This window comes from Musca domestica, unplaced genomic scaffold (genome assembly GCF_030504385.1).
Source record: "Musca domestica strain aabys unplaced genomic scaffold, Musca_domestica.polishedcontigs.V.1.1 2, whole genome shotgun sequence".
Lineage (NCBI taxonomy): Eukaryota > Metazoa > Arthropoda > Insecta > Diptera > Muscidae > Musca > Musca domestica.
Genome location: NW_026712249.1, coordinates 25,087,055 through 25,102,372, shown reverse-complemented (window position 1 = coordinate 25,102,372; position 15,318 = coordinate 25,087,055). Strand labels below are relative to the sequence as shown.

Sequence of the window (15,318 nt, the reverse complement as noted above, 5' to 3'; positions counted from 1 at the left end):
AACTTACAGAGAGGGGAAAAGTTATAATTTGAAATTAAAATATTAGTTCTATCCAGCTGCCAAACCCAATATAAAAACCATGTTCCAATTGTACATGTGGGAGAATACGAAAATATCACAGCTAGGTGTACCCATGTAGATTCGACTTCTACTTCTGTGGAGCTAAAGAAAACCGAAATCCTTTTAGTCAGGTTTCTAACTATCGACGTCCACATCCTCGGCTAGCAGCTAGGATCTATGACACTATTATTTAAAATTTTGCAATATAGGTCATGTTTTGGTACAGCCTTTATATATATAGGCTTTGGCACAGCACTTATATGAATATGGTTTTTGCGAGAGCCCTACCCAATCATTCTGTACACCCATGTGTGTTGAAATTATTATTAACATTATAACATTTTATTACATTCTCCACTAAAATTTTGTTAATTCATAATTTCTGATCTTGATTTCTTCGTTTCTTTAATAAAAATAATTATTACTTCTTCTGGTTAGTATTTTTATTTTTATAAAATTATTTTGCGTGATTCATTGAAACATGGATGTGTGTATTCACTTATCTTAATTGAGATTTGCGGTTTCGTTTTTATTTTTTTTAATATTAGCTCTTGAGTTTATCTTATTTTAACAATCGTTGATGCATCACCCGTAACCAGTATGTCTAGCTTCAAGCCCATATTTGTATATTTCTACGTTGCATTGCTTATAGCAGTCAGGTTGCTTTTATGCGTGGGCAATTGATAATCAAATTTTTTGATAATAGTTTGGTTTTTAAGAAATTCTTTGAATGATTTATACATAAGAAATGTAGTTAATTTGACAATATGATGGTCGGGGTACATAATTTCGGACACCGAAACAAGGGGCACATTTTTGACAAAAAAAAATGTTGAAAAATAAATTCTGAGTAGAAGAGATTTAGAGAATGGTGTAATGTGAATGCATCATACTCTACAATATGTAATGAGTGAAGCATGACTTTTTAGCTTATTGGTAACACTGTTTTCAACAGCTCACTTCATATTTTGTTTCCTGTCAAATATCTTTAGTTCGGCCTATAATTTAACCATAAATCGGCTTAAAAACGAACAAAGCTTGCCAATCATTGATTTTTTTTAATCTAAATGTATGCTTTTTCAAGAATGTTAATCGCGCCATTTTCGGAGCGCTCGACATAGCTCATTTCACTGATGTAGTGCAGGATAGATGCACTGAAGGGTTTTTGGAAAATTAAACTTTAAATTTATGAAAAGTTCTAAAATGGTACTAAACTTCCAAAATGATACCATTTGGTGTAAAAAAATAATTTATTGCTAAAAATTTGACATGAGAATTAAAGATGGAAAGTAAGTTTTACATATTCTTCGGTGTTGGAAATGAGTACTAAATGTGGAAAATGTAGTAAATGGTACTAAATTTAGAACTGGTTGGCTTAAATAGATGAACCTGGAATTTTTAAATTTTGTATTTTTAGTCCCTGTTGTTGGTAGATTTGTGAAAAATAGGTGGTTCTGGAAATGCGTACTACAAGTCCACTAAAAGTACTAAATAGTACTATATTTGGTCCGATTTGGTGTATGGTGAACGTAAAGTGCTTGATATCTGAAATTTGATATTAGGGAAGCTGTTCATGTGTAGCCTTGACATATGGAGGTGGTTTCGCAAATATGTGCTATAATTGTACGACAAGTACAAAATGGTACTATCTGAAATTTGATATTAATTGGTATTGAGGTATGGAGGTGATTTTGGAAATTTGTACTATAATTGTACGAAAAGTACTAAATTTAGTATTGGGTGAAGAAATAAAGCTGAAATCCTGAAACTCTCTGTTGCTTGGTAAGCTGGATGGGATATGCGTACTATTGTTGAACTGAATGGTACTAAGTTTGGAAATGGAGGAAATTACAAAGCTTATTTTTTGTTATTTTGTTAACTGTTGGTGTCCATGGTTTAGATATGGAGGTGGTTTTTGAAAAATGTACTATAAGTGCACGAAAAGTACTAAATGGTACTATATTTAGTACTGGGTGAAGAAATAGAGATAAAATTCTGAAATTTGATATTTAGATTACTGATGGTATCTGTGTTTGCGATTTGGCAGGGTTTTGGAAATGTGTCCTACATTTGTACTAAATGGTACGAAATTTGGTATTGGGTGAAGGTATTGGACTGGAATCTTCAAAATTGATATTGAGGTCTGTGTTGATATCTGGAATTGAGATATGGAGTTGGTTTTGGAAATGCGTACTATAACTTTTCGAAAAGTACTAAATTGTACTAAAGTTGATATGGGGTGAAGGGATTGGACTGGAATCCACAAATTTGATATTGAGGATTTGTGATTTCGGAAATGTGTGTATAATTGTACGAAAATTACTAAATGGTACTAAATTTGGTATTGGGTGAAGAGATAGATATAAAATTCGGAAATTTGATATTTAGATTACTGTTAGCATCTGTGTTTAAGATTTGGTGATAGTTTGGAAATGCGTCCTATGTTTGTAGGAAAAGTACTAAATGGTACTAAATTTGGTCTTGGGTGAAGGGATAGATATAAAATTCTGAAATCGAATATTAACAAATTAGGTGGTGGTTTGGAAATGCGTTCTATGTTGGCACGAAAAGTACTAAATGATACTAAATTTGATATTAGGCGAAGGGATAGGTGTGAAATCCTCAAATTTAATATTGAGGTCTCTGTTGGTATCTAGAATTGGGATATGGAGTTGGTTTTTGGAAGTGCGTACTATAATTGTACGAAAAGTACTAAATGGTACTATATTTGGTATTAGGTGAAGGGATAGAGATAAAATTCTGAAATTTGTTTTTTAGATTACTGATGGTATGTGCGTTTGAGATTAGGTGGTGGTTTGGAAATGCGTCCAATGTTTGTACGAAAAGTACAAAATAGTACTAAATTTGGTATTGGGAGAAGGAATAGAGCTAAAATCCTGAAATTCGATATGGATGTCACTGTTGGTGTCTGTGGTTAAGATATGGATGTGGTTTTTGTAAATCTATACCGTAATTGTAGGAGGAGTACTAAATTTGGATCACTGTTGATGCCTAGGATGGAGAGAGGTAGATTGTTTTTCGTATGACTACTAAATAGTTCTAAATTTGGTATTGGATGAAGGGATAGCGCTGATAGTTGATATTCAGGTATCTGTTGGTTTCTAGGGCTCACATATGAAGATGCTGAAACAGTTTTGGATAGAAAAAAATGGATTTGGGTCTGTTGGGCAATGATATCACTTATATCCTCCATGTTAAACTTTGAAATTGTGTAAAAGGTCAAAATGTTCCCATTATTCTTTCCGAAAAAGGAAAAACTGAAATAACATATAAAACCTTGAAATTCTTAAAATTTAGTAAAATGGAGGAAATTTTGATTAAAACATTTTAAAATTTTAAGACAGACTCTTCGGTGACGACGTATCGGGAACTTCCTCGTATTTCATATAAATTTTACAGACATTGTAATTTGAAATTTGTATTTTAAGAAAAAGTACTTTCGTTTTGCATTCGTCCTAGGTCGTGGACGGTCATATCCTGTTGGTAAACCCACTGTTAATCTTTGAATAAAAATACCCGACCGAAATTTGTTTTGCTACTGGTTAGTAAAGAATATGTTAGTAATATCCAAAAATTGTAACACTTTCAAATAATTTATAAAAAATTAAAAAAAAAAAATAATTAAAATTCAATTCCCACCTTTGGCATGGTGAACAACACTTGTGACAGAAACAATTCAAAACCGCATCGAATGGACTCATTGTTGTTTTTTTTTTTTTTTGGTTCAAGCGGAACGCTAAGCTTGGCATCTGTCTTGCTGGCTGGCCAGCTAGCCGCTTAGTTAATTAAATATAGTTTATAATTGTATATTAAATGGTGGCTACTTTTTGTGGTTGAACAATAAGTTTTATGTGAAATTGAGAATTTATGATTCTTTTTCGTTGTTTTATAAAAATTAATTTGTTGTTGGAAAAATTAATTTTAAAATATGATTATTTTTCACTTAAATTCCAACTTTTAACTGTAATAAAGTAAAAAAACGCACACACACTATTAACAATAAAAGCGCAAAAGTTCCGACTAAGAAGGCACGCGACTTAAAAGACAATAACAAATATTGAAAAACAAAACAAATTGGCTAAGACAACACCAACACTAACACAATGAGGCTTAAATTCCATAGCCAATAATTTGAAATGAGGTTTAACGAGACAAATTTGGATTTGAAAAATTGAACACAACAAGACACTGACTGACGACAACGACGACGACGACAAACGCAAAAACTGGGAGTGGTTGATAACAATTTTTTTCTTTAATATTTTTTTTCTTCACAAATACAAAAAACGAAAGTGCGAAAATTTTATTTCAAAATTTTTTTTTATATTTTCGATTCGATATCGACCGACGTGCATAATATTGGACAGCACTATGTTACAAGTTTTTTTTATTTATTTTAAAACTTATTTAATCTCAACCAATCCCACAACGTATTTCATTAAGACTGTTACATTAGCTATGGATGGATTCGAATCAAACACCGATGATCTGGTTTGGTTTGCTTAGTCAGACTTCTCTGGTAAGAAGATTTGTGGTATGGCGCAGATTTGTAAGACACCGAATAAATACAACAAAAAGCCCCGCGGCATAGGAAAATAAGAACAACAGACGCATGTTGCACAATGGGGCCGGCCGCACGCATGCGAGACACAAAAAAACACCAACAATCGAGCTATTACCACAAATAATACCCCCGAAAAGAATTACACAGAATTTCGAATCGATTCGTAATTTCTATTCCAAGTCCCCCTTAGAAGGGAAATCCGAAAAAATAACAACGATAAAATGTATGAAAACGACGACCCCGATCTTCGTATAAATCAATCACGGACACCACCACGGACAATATTTTGTCCGCCCGATTGACGGACAACAACTGTCATTGGGTGGGTGAACAAAAATTCATTGTTGTCACCACACCACCACAACAAATGAGACACAAGGTAGCAAGGTAGTACGCGCCTGAAATACTCTTAAAATTCTATCCAAAGAGTGTTCACAACAATTAAGCCAGGTCGGTGACAAGTGAAGAAGCATTGGGGTGACGTCTATGACACCAAAAAAGATATATTTTTTTAATTTTTTGATTATTATTTTTTGCAGGTTTGATATTCTGAGCTCTGTGCTCAAAACGCTTCTACTTCTTAAGCGACGTTATTAATTGACGTTATGCGACAATAATTACTGACATTTTTTTGCCTATGTTTTTGGCTCGTGCTAACGTGGCCAAGAGGAGGTACTGACAGAGTATTCTAATACGAGGGTCAATTGGTAAGTTTAGGAAAGATATGATATAGGATTCTTATAGTAAAACCTCAGTATTCTACAAATATAAGAGGAATCGAATCCATTCATAGAAAATAAAGAGATTTTCCACAGGCCTTTACACATAGAGGATCTCCCAGGAGTCTGCTATAGACAAAAGGTCCACCAGAAATCTTCCAGAAGACCTTATAGGGGTCCTCTATATTTCGGAGACCTTCCAGAGGTCTTCTATGCATTTAAGACATTCTACACATAGAGGATCTCCCAGAAGTCTTCTATAGACATAAGGTCTTCTAAATGTCTTTCGGAAGACCTTCTAGAGATCCTCTACAAATAGGAGACCTTACATGCTTTTAAAACATTTTGGAGATTTTTACATGAAATACCTTCCAAAGTTGTTCTTTTCATATAGGATTGGGTTTTTGGAAACCCGTACTAAAAATGATACGAAACGTACTAAAATGCACTAAAAATTTAATACTTTCTATTGGACAAACAAAATGAGTAAGATACCGAAATTTGGAATGAAAGTCACTGATGGAATGCAGAATAGATATGTCAAATGGTTTTTGGAAATTCGAACTTGAAAATTACGAAAAGTTCTAAATTGGTACTAAACTTCTAAAATAGTATCGTTTGATGTTATGTAAATGGATGGATTATAGAAATTTCGTATGAGAATCAAGGATAAGGACACAAGTACAAGGAAGTTTGATATATGAAGGTGGTTTTGGAAAAGTGTACAAAGTGTTCGAACTGTACTAAATGGTACAAAATTTAAAACAATTTGGATTAGGGTGAACGGGTGAAGCTGAAATTTTGAAGTAGTGTATTGGGGTCCCTCTTAGGGGTAGATTTGTGATATTTATTTGGGGGTGGTTAGGAAATGCGTCCTATATTTGTACGAAAGGTACTAAATGGTACTAAATTTGGTATTGGGTGAAGAAATATGGCTGAAATTCTTAAATTTAATATAGATGTCACTGTTTGTGTCTGCTGTTAAGATATGGAGGTGATTTGGGCAATGTTCTCTATATTTGTACGAAAAATACCAAATGGTACTAAATTTGGAATTGGGCGAAGGAATAGAGGTGAAATCTCGAAATTCGATATGGATGTCACTGTGAGTGTCTGTGTTTGAGATTTGGCCGAAAAGTACAAAATGGTACCAAATTTGGTATTGGGTGAAGGGATAAGACTGGAATCCTCAAACATGATATTGAGGTCTCTGTCGGTATCTGTAATTGGGATATGAAATTGATTTTGGAAATGTGCACTACAAAAGCACGAAATCTGGAATTTGGTTTTAAGTTCACGTGTAGCCTGGGCCTATGGAGGTGGTTTCGGAAATGTGTACTATAATTGTACAAAAACTACTAAATGGTACTATATTTGGAATTGGATGAAGGGATAGAAATAAAATTCTGAAATTTGATATTTAGGTTACTGATGGTATCTGTGTTTCAGATTTGGCGGTGGTTTGGAAATGTGTCCAATATTTATACGAAAAGTACTAAATTGTACTAAGTTTGGTATTGGGTGAAGGAATAGAGGTGAAATCCTCAAATTTGATATTGAGATCTCTTTTAGTATCTGAAATTGAGATATGGACATATATAAGATATAAGACAAACGGACACTTGCATCACATTATATAACAGTTATAATTATTCAAAATTTGTATCCTTTGTGGGTGAGGTACTTGGAGAAGTGGACCGATGCAAATATTAGGATTTGCAAAGTTGAGGAAAAATCGAATTATCCTTTCTCTTTTTGTGCAGTAAAATATATATTTTTTGAAAATTTCGACCTTTTGTGGGGAAGGTAGCAGATGGAGTGGACCGATATTGCCCATCTCCGAACTCGATCTAAATTTGATAATAATATTACGATGTACCAAGATTGAATCAAATCGGATACTCCCTTCGAGAGTTATCCTGCGCACTAGCCAGCCAGACACACAGACATACGGACGGACATTGCTACATCGACTCCAAATCTCCTGAAACTGATTTGGTCCAAAAAAACCTAGGGCCTAAAAAACCGTTACTCCCATGAGACGCGTTTTGGCCGTATCATATAATATATACCCTCTCTAGCCATTTGGCTCAGGGTATAACAGGTGTATATAAATCTACAATTTATAGTCCGATAGTCCTGCAAAAAAATTTAAAATTTTCTATATCTGGATTCACGTGTTTAAAAAAATATATATTTTTAAAATTAAAGTTACTGCTCAAAAATCTACGATTTTGCCCGGCTGTTTTCCGAAAGAATTTTGGGCGGGATAAGCTCAAAAAAAAAAAAAAAAAATTAAAAAAATGTTTTTGCTCAAAAATCCACGATTTTGCCCAACTGTCCTACAAAAGAATTCAGGGCGGGATGATCTTCCACCAATAAATAAAAAACAAGGTTTTTGGTTTTGCTGATACTTTGAGAAAATCACTTACAATTCTACAATTCGATTCGATTTTTCATCCAAAAAATTCATGTTCCCAACATTGTTTACCCCCATTATCACACCCACGCCACATCTTAACCAATAAACACAAATATTATTGACACTAGTCACAGCTCAAAACAATTCCGATATTTTTTTTTAAAGAAGCTCCGATGAATATGGAGAAGAAACTGGTGGAGGTGGGTGATGATGGTAGCGGCTGCGGCAGCGGCGGTGGTATGCAATTGTGGCAGTGTGCCCATAATAATCGTATATCGAATTATGTTATGTGCCCCAAATTATGGACGTTTGGATGGGGAGGGGGATATGTGTGTCTGTTACGTGCGGACGTACGACGTGCGTATCAGTCAGTCACCGCACAGCCAACCAACCAACTAGTCAGCCAGTCAGTCAATATCAGAAAATTGATCACACACAAGAAAAAATAGTAAACAAACAAATAATGGACGACGCTGTGACTGACGACGAACAGCAAATTATTTTAAGCTAAGCTGGTCTTAATGATATTCCGGTCACATTTAAATGGCTTATTGAAAGCAAGAAAAAAATACACACACACCGCGAGCAATAACAATGATACGAATAAATATGATTTAATTAGCATTTGAATTCTTTTGCGAAATCAACAAAAATATTGACAGGTTGGTGGCGGGGTGCTCATCATCCTCATCATCACAGCTCATTAAGTTATTTTAAGTTTTTGTTTTTTGTAAAAAAAAAAATATGATCGATTGCCATGTAATTTGGCATTTCTCTTAGCCGGTGGTAATGAAAGGTCTCTTAAATACTAATGTTTTCTCTTGTACCTCTCTTTCTCTCTCTCTCTCTCTCTCCCATTACTTAAACCATATTTGTCAGACTTAATATCAAACAACGTGAAAAGAATAGCGCGAATTACCCGCATTGACTTCGAAATTATTGCTTCTCCTACTTTACTTTGATCCATTAATGGCGGGGCTTGGGGCAACGGAAGAGAAGGAGGGTAAGCTGAGGCGGTGAAAATTTGCAACAATACGCGGAAATATTTATCATAAAAAGGGACACAACAACAACAACGGCCACAACGTTGGTATGAATGCCAACGCCGTCATCCATCGCTGTTTAAATAAGAATGTCGGTCGTTCTGTAATTTGTCCAATCGACGACCACGACGACGAATACAAAAAAAATGGTTTTATTTAAATATTTCAGACTCGTCGTCGAGGCTATAAAAAGTGGCAATAATTTGATCAATGCACAAATTAACAGGAGTGTTTCGTCCGCATTTTATTGTTATTGTTAGTGTCATTGTGTTGTAGTTGTTATTGTTGTCAAATAAAACAAATTGAAATTCGTTGAGTCAAATAACGCGAAAAAGAGAACATCATAATTGCAGGCGATAAAGAAGTATAAGGTACAATTGCGATATTTAAATTATTTCATAGTTTGATTTAGTCATTGCTTACAAATCTCAGGATAATTCAGGTCCTTTATTTAAATATTAATAAAAGTCAAAATTATGGGTCGTATGGTCCCTCAAAAAATCTCCGATTTGGACCGATATTCCTTAAAAAAATAATCAAAAATCTAACTTATGAGATTTATATTCCCCCGAAAAACATACACTGGTGGCCAAAACTAAAGCAACTTAAATCGCAAAGACAATAAATGTCCTGTAACTTTTACAAAAATAAATAAATCGTAATTATTTTGCCAGTTTTAAATGAGGGGTTTAATTCACTTTTAAGAAACTAAAAATAAAAATACAAAAATAATTTTGAACGAAAAATAATATGTGGAAAACTAAAATGACCCAATTTTTGCTTGGCCAAAACTAAAGCAACTTTTGATTTTTTATTTTAAAATAATTAAATTTTGGCTAGCAGTCGATAGCATAACCATTATTTTTGATAGCAGCTGCACACCTACGAGGCATTGAATCTATAACACGCTCAATTTGATCCTTGGGTGTGCTTTCCCAGGCACCCCGAATTCTTTAGAAAATGTTGTGCTTATTTATTTCCGAATCTCTATTGATCTTCCTATCTACGATACTCCAAAGGTTTTCTAAGGAGTTTAGGTCAGGTGATTGTGCCGGCCATAACAAAACATGAATTTTTGACTCCCGCAACCAATATTTGACAAGTTTTGATACAAGTTTGGGATCATTGTCATGCTGAAACACCCAAATCAGCCGAATATTTTACTCAGCGTAAGGGAACAACGTGATGTCCAACACATCTTTGTAAACAAACCGATCCACAACTTCCTTTATTTTATAGATAGGCCCAAGTCCATAGAAAGAAAAACAGCGCCACGCCATTTTTTACCCTCCCTCATGCTTCACTGTACCTTTGAAACACTGCGGCTTGAGTCCTTCATTTTTTGGCCTTATCACCGTAAAATTTTTCACGTCTGAGCCTTTAATATTAAACGTAGACACATCCCAGAAATAATGTTTTTTTCCATTGAGCTTCATTCCACTTAATATTATCGTTTCCGATAGCCTTTTTGATTTTTTCAGATATAAATGGTTTTTTGATGTCTTACGGGCATGTAGACCAGCTGCCACTACTCGTCTACGCACTGACCTCGAGTTTATATCCAATGATTGCTCTCTCACCAATCCAGTTGAACTCTTAAATAGTTGTTTTTTATTTCTTTCACAATTTGTGGATCAGTACGGGCTGAAGTTTTTCACGGCCTTCATCCGTTATAGACTGTCAGTACTGATCCAGTTTCAAAAAACCGACTTAGTATACAGAAATAATTATGAAATCACATAAATATTTATGAAATATTTCTCGGAAATCATTTTCTGTAATATGTTGTTTTGATAGTCACTGATAATTTGCTGTTTTATTCAGGTACTGTATTTGCTTTTAGCCATTTTTAAAATATTTTTGGGCAGTACTTAAAAAACGAACTGAAAAACACATACTGTTGTAAATAACTTCTCAAAAAGGATTTATGACAAGCGAAATTGTTGAAGGAAGCAAAAAGCGATAAATATCACAGTAAAAACAACTAAAATTGCAGCGGTTATATGAATGTACAACAGAGTTGCTTTTGTTTTGTCCAAGCCAAAATCGGGTTAATTGACTTTACCAAACATTATTTTTTATATAAAAATGAATTTTGGTTTTATGTTTTAGGTTTTAAAAAAGTGAATAAAGTACCTAATTTAAAACAAGAAAAACTTTCTCATTTTCTTAATTTTTGAAAAAGTTACAGGGCATTCATTCTCCTTGTAATTTCAGTTGCTTTAGTTTTGGCCACCAGTGTAGTTAAAAATCGGCAATTTTATTGTTTCTAAAGTACCCATAAGGATGACTTTCATTAATATTTAAAAAAGGACCTATTATCCTTAACCCCTCTAAAAAAAGTGATAAATCTAAGATTATGGGACTAACCTTCCTTTAACCATTCCCCAATACAGGACAAATATTCGTCCAAAATTTTTATCAATAAATCGTAGATTATTTATGGAACCGAAGTTCTTAAAAAAATTTCGCGAGTATAGGATTGTCGGTCGCACAAAATATTAGTAAAAAGTATTCTCTAAAAAATATTTAATATTTAATAGAGCTACAAATCGACGTTTTTTCAAATTTACAGCACAAAAATAGAAGGGACGAGTTCCACCTGTTCCATAGGTTTTGATATTTCCGGATACAGATTCATTTTAGGTATGTACCGTTTTCAGCAATATTCCAGATTACCAGTAAAAAAACAGCTAAGTTCGGCCGGAACGAACTATTAATACCATCCATCATTTTAAAGGATCTTGATTAATTAAAACAAGTAAAAAAGCTCTAAATTCGGCCGGGCCGAACTTTGAATACCTTCCAAATTTGACAATTTCCAAAAAAAAAAAGAAAAAAAAAAATAAAATAAAATAAAAAAATAAAAATTCTGTTAAAATCTTAAAAATTCCGAATGCCTATACGACGACGTGGACCTGCATAGGCAAATTTTGTCATAAGTTATTACAATATTTAAATGCGAAAAAATCTGTTTATAATGTAGCTAAAATCATCAAAATACCGAATATAGGGGGTACCGTTATATGGGGGCAATACGAAGACGTGGACCTGCACAGACAATTTTCTGGCATGGGCTGAAGTATCCATTACGAAATTCACATGCGAAATTTTAAACAATCCCGGTAAATAATGTCGCTAAAATCATCAAAATACCGAATATCGTGGGGTAAGGTATATGGGGGCTATACGAAGACGTGGACCTACATGGCCCATTTTCTGTTTTATGCTGCAGTATCCATTACGAACTTTAAATGCCAAATTTGAAACAATTCCTGTAAATAATGTCGCTAAAATCATCAAAATACCGAATATCGGGGGGATACCGTTATATGGGGGCAATATGAAGACGTGGACCTACATGTCTCATTTTTTGACTTAGGATGTAGTATCCATTACGAACTTCAAATATCAAATTTGAAATAATTCCTGTAAATAATGTCGCTAAAATCATCAAAATACCGAATATCGGAGGGTACCGTTATATGGGGGCTATACGAAGACGTGGACCTGCACAGATAATTTTCTGTATTAGGCTGTAGTATCCATTTCGAACTTCAAATGCCAAATTTGAAACAATTCCGGTGAATAATGTCGCTAAAATCATCAAAATACCGAATATCGGGGGGACCTATTGTTTGAGAGCCATACGATATCGTGCACCTATATGGACAATTCTCTCTCAGGAGGCAAGGTACTCAGAAGGAACTCCTTGTGTTGAATTTCAGACTATTTCATTGAAAATTTGCCTAAAATCATCAAAGTACCGAATATCGGGGGGTACCATTATATGGTGGCCATACGATATCGTGGACTTTCGAACTTGAACTTGCACACAAAAGAGTTTCCTATCTTAATTGGTTTTGACTCTACTCTATTATAACAGACGGACGGGCAGCGCTAAATCTTCTTAGAATTTTACGCTGATCAAGAATTTATCTTTAGCAGGTTTATTGGAGATATTGAAGGTCATCAAAGTGTTGAGCAGACCTCCGAAAAACTCAATCGAAATTAAAGAAAAAGTGAAACTCACTCGAATTCAGGCCTTCTGAGAGCAGAAAAAAATCGAGCAAGCCCAATTTTTTGATGTCGGATGGGAGAGAGCATGTTTTCCACGTTTTTGAGTGGGAGCAACATTCGTTCGAAAACGAGCTGAATCTTCCTTTGCGGAGCACTCTATGAGCTTTTTTGTTATGTCGTTGTTGTGTTTCTATGTATATGTATTTTTCTGTATACGATCACATCCTCCTCATCTTCCCCTCTTCCTCTCTCTCCCTCTTCCTCTACCACCCCCATCTACCACCCTTTCTCCACCTTTTGTACAGAACTCAGCAATGTCAAAACAGGTTTTCTGTATAATTTGCAAAATAACCTATTCTACTCATATTCGCTTTTAGAGCAAACTCTTGCTCTATTTCTAGCGATTCTGCTCCCATTCTAATTCAGTGAAGAGTAGACTCGGTAAAAAAAACTCCTACTCTTCGAGCAATCCTGCTCGTGAGCTAGTTTCGCTTCCGAGTGAAAACCAGTAAATCTGTGCTATGCTATTGAGTTTCTTTTAAGACCTGCAGTGGGTTTTTAAACCAACAGGGTTGTTATAGAGACCCTTAGTCACACAGAAATCCTCCACAGAATTTGTGTTATGCTGCTGAGATTCTTCTAAGACCTGCTGAGGTTCTTTTACAAATATTGTTGTTATAGAGACCCTAAGTCAGACAGAAATCCTCCAAAAGATTTTCTGGTGCAGTATACTGAATTTTTATAGTGGACCTGCAGAATATCTTCCTGAAGAAAAGACCAATAGCGGTCTTCTACAATTTTTAAGAAGAGGATATAGCGAAAAGTAGCTGTTCTCATTCTTCCCTTCAGATTAGACCGGTATTCTTTATATGGAAGATCTCCATGCAGAAAAACTACTAAGCAAAGAAGGTCTATAGGGAGCATTTAATGGATAAAAAATCTATTTAATGTTTCCTATTACAAAAACTAATGGAGAACATTCAGAAGCTTCTCTAGGTGCAGAAAAATAGTTTTTTTTTTTTTTAATTTTCCCCCCTTACCTTTACGATCTCACTGCTTTGCTTTTGAAAATCTCTATTCATATTCATTAATTTCAAATGCATAAAATTAATCTTCATAAGGTTAATGTGCATTCATTTAAACTCATAAACCCCGCCATTTATAGAGGTCAGTTGCGGTTAGTTTATGAATCCACCGTCATTTAACCAAAATGCTATTTTAATATTTCATTTTCAGTTTTTTTTCTAAAATTGGATGGCTATGATAATGAAATTCAAATGCATTTATCACAATTAAGTTTTGATTTAAAGCCCAAAAATGAATTATGGGAAAAATGTGTTTTATAGACAATTTCCTACAAAACACAACTGACAACCATGACTACCGCAACAACTACAACGAACATGATTACGACAACAACAACAGAATTAACTATAAATGCAACCTAAGTTTATTTTCTTTTAGAAAATATGAAAAGTTTTCAAAATAGGGATGAGGGTACTGGGATGGCAAAATTTTCTTATGTGAAAGAATTTATCCTGTTAAGGAAAGTGATTACTCGGACCAGATCAATTATTGTTTTATGACTTAGTGAGATATTTTCTTAGATAAAAAGTGGTGAAATAAGTTAAAAAGTAGCAGTCGGTTTTGCCGGCAGATGTATACCTTCAGCCAATGTTCGATTATTTACATATATTTTGACTTCTATGTTAATTATTCAAATTGTTGACCTTTTTTAAAGTAGGTTCCGAAGGAATGGGCCAATATTATAAATTTCGTATCGGACCTAAATAAATATGATATGAATATTGTGACGTGCTTGGTTTGGACTATAATGGTTACTTTCCTCACCTTATATGAGATATGTGATCATTTTTAGAAAGTGTTAAAATGTGCGTGAGGTACCATATCGACCGAAGTTTTCCAGTCTCCTCTAATACAGATAAAAACATTGGTATGGTCAAAATTTTAAGCGATTTATATCCAATTTTATGCAAAAAAAAACATAAATTCTATATTCATCGCAGGTTTCTGATTGAGAGAAATATTTAGATATGGCAAGACTCGCTGACTTGTTTCGCATATTATAGCAGAGAAATGTATTGAAAATTGTGGGCCTTTGTGGGTGAGGTTTCAGAAGGAGTTCGCAGATATACAGGGTGAGATAAAAAACGGCAACAAAGTCAAACGCCATAATTTTTATTTTTTTTTTCAAATTTTATTGAATGAAAGCAAAAAATGTCGGAAATGACAATTTTAGAATAATTTAAGATTTGTTCGAATTGGTCACCTTTGGCACGAATTATGGCCTTCGAACGGCCAATGAAACCGTCAAACGCTACCCGAATCTTGCTCTGCGGTATTTTGGCCCATTCCGGCGAAGCGCTTGCTTGAGGTGATCGACACTTTGGTATATTTTAGTGCCAACCTTGCTTTTCAAAATACTCCAGATTCAATAGTCCAACGGAT

At 34.3% G+C, this 15,318-nt stretch overlaps 1 protein-coding gene across 3 annotated transcripts in view; it reads right to left on the bottom strand.

Moving 5' to 3' along the window:
• LOC101901128 (rho GTPase-activating protein 21) overlaps nucleotides 1-15,318 on the bottom strand; it is a 126,135-nt gene that overhangs the window by 17,407 nt on the left and 93,410 nt on the right. Inside the window, exon 1 of one of the 3 annotated variants that reach the window (XM_059122012.1) lies at nucleotides 3,721-4,055. The exons of the other annotated variants lie outside the window; for them this stretch is intronic. Coding sequence (XP_058977995.1) covers nucleotides 3,721-3,830 — 110 coding nt within the window. The 5' untranslated portion in view covers nucleotides 3,831-4,055. Of the gene's footprint in view, nucleotides 1-3,720; nucleotides 4,056-15,318 lie in introns of those variants that run through there. 3 annotated transcript variants of the gene reach the window in all.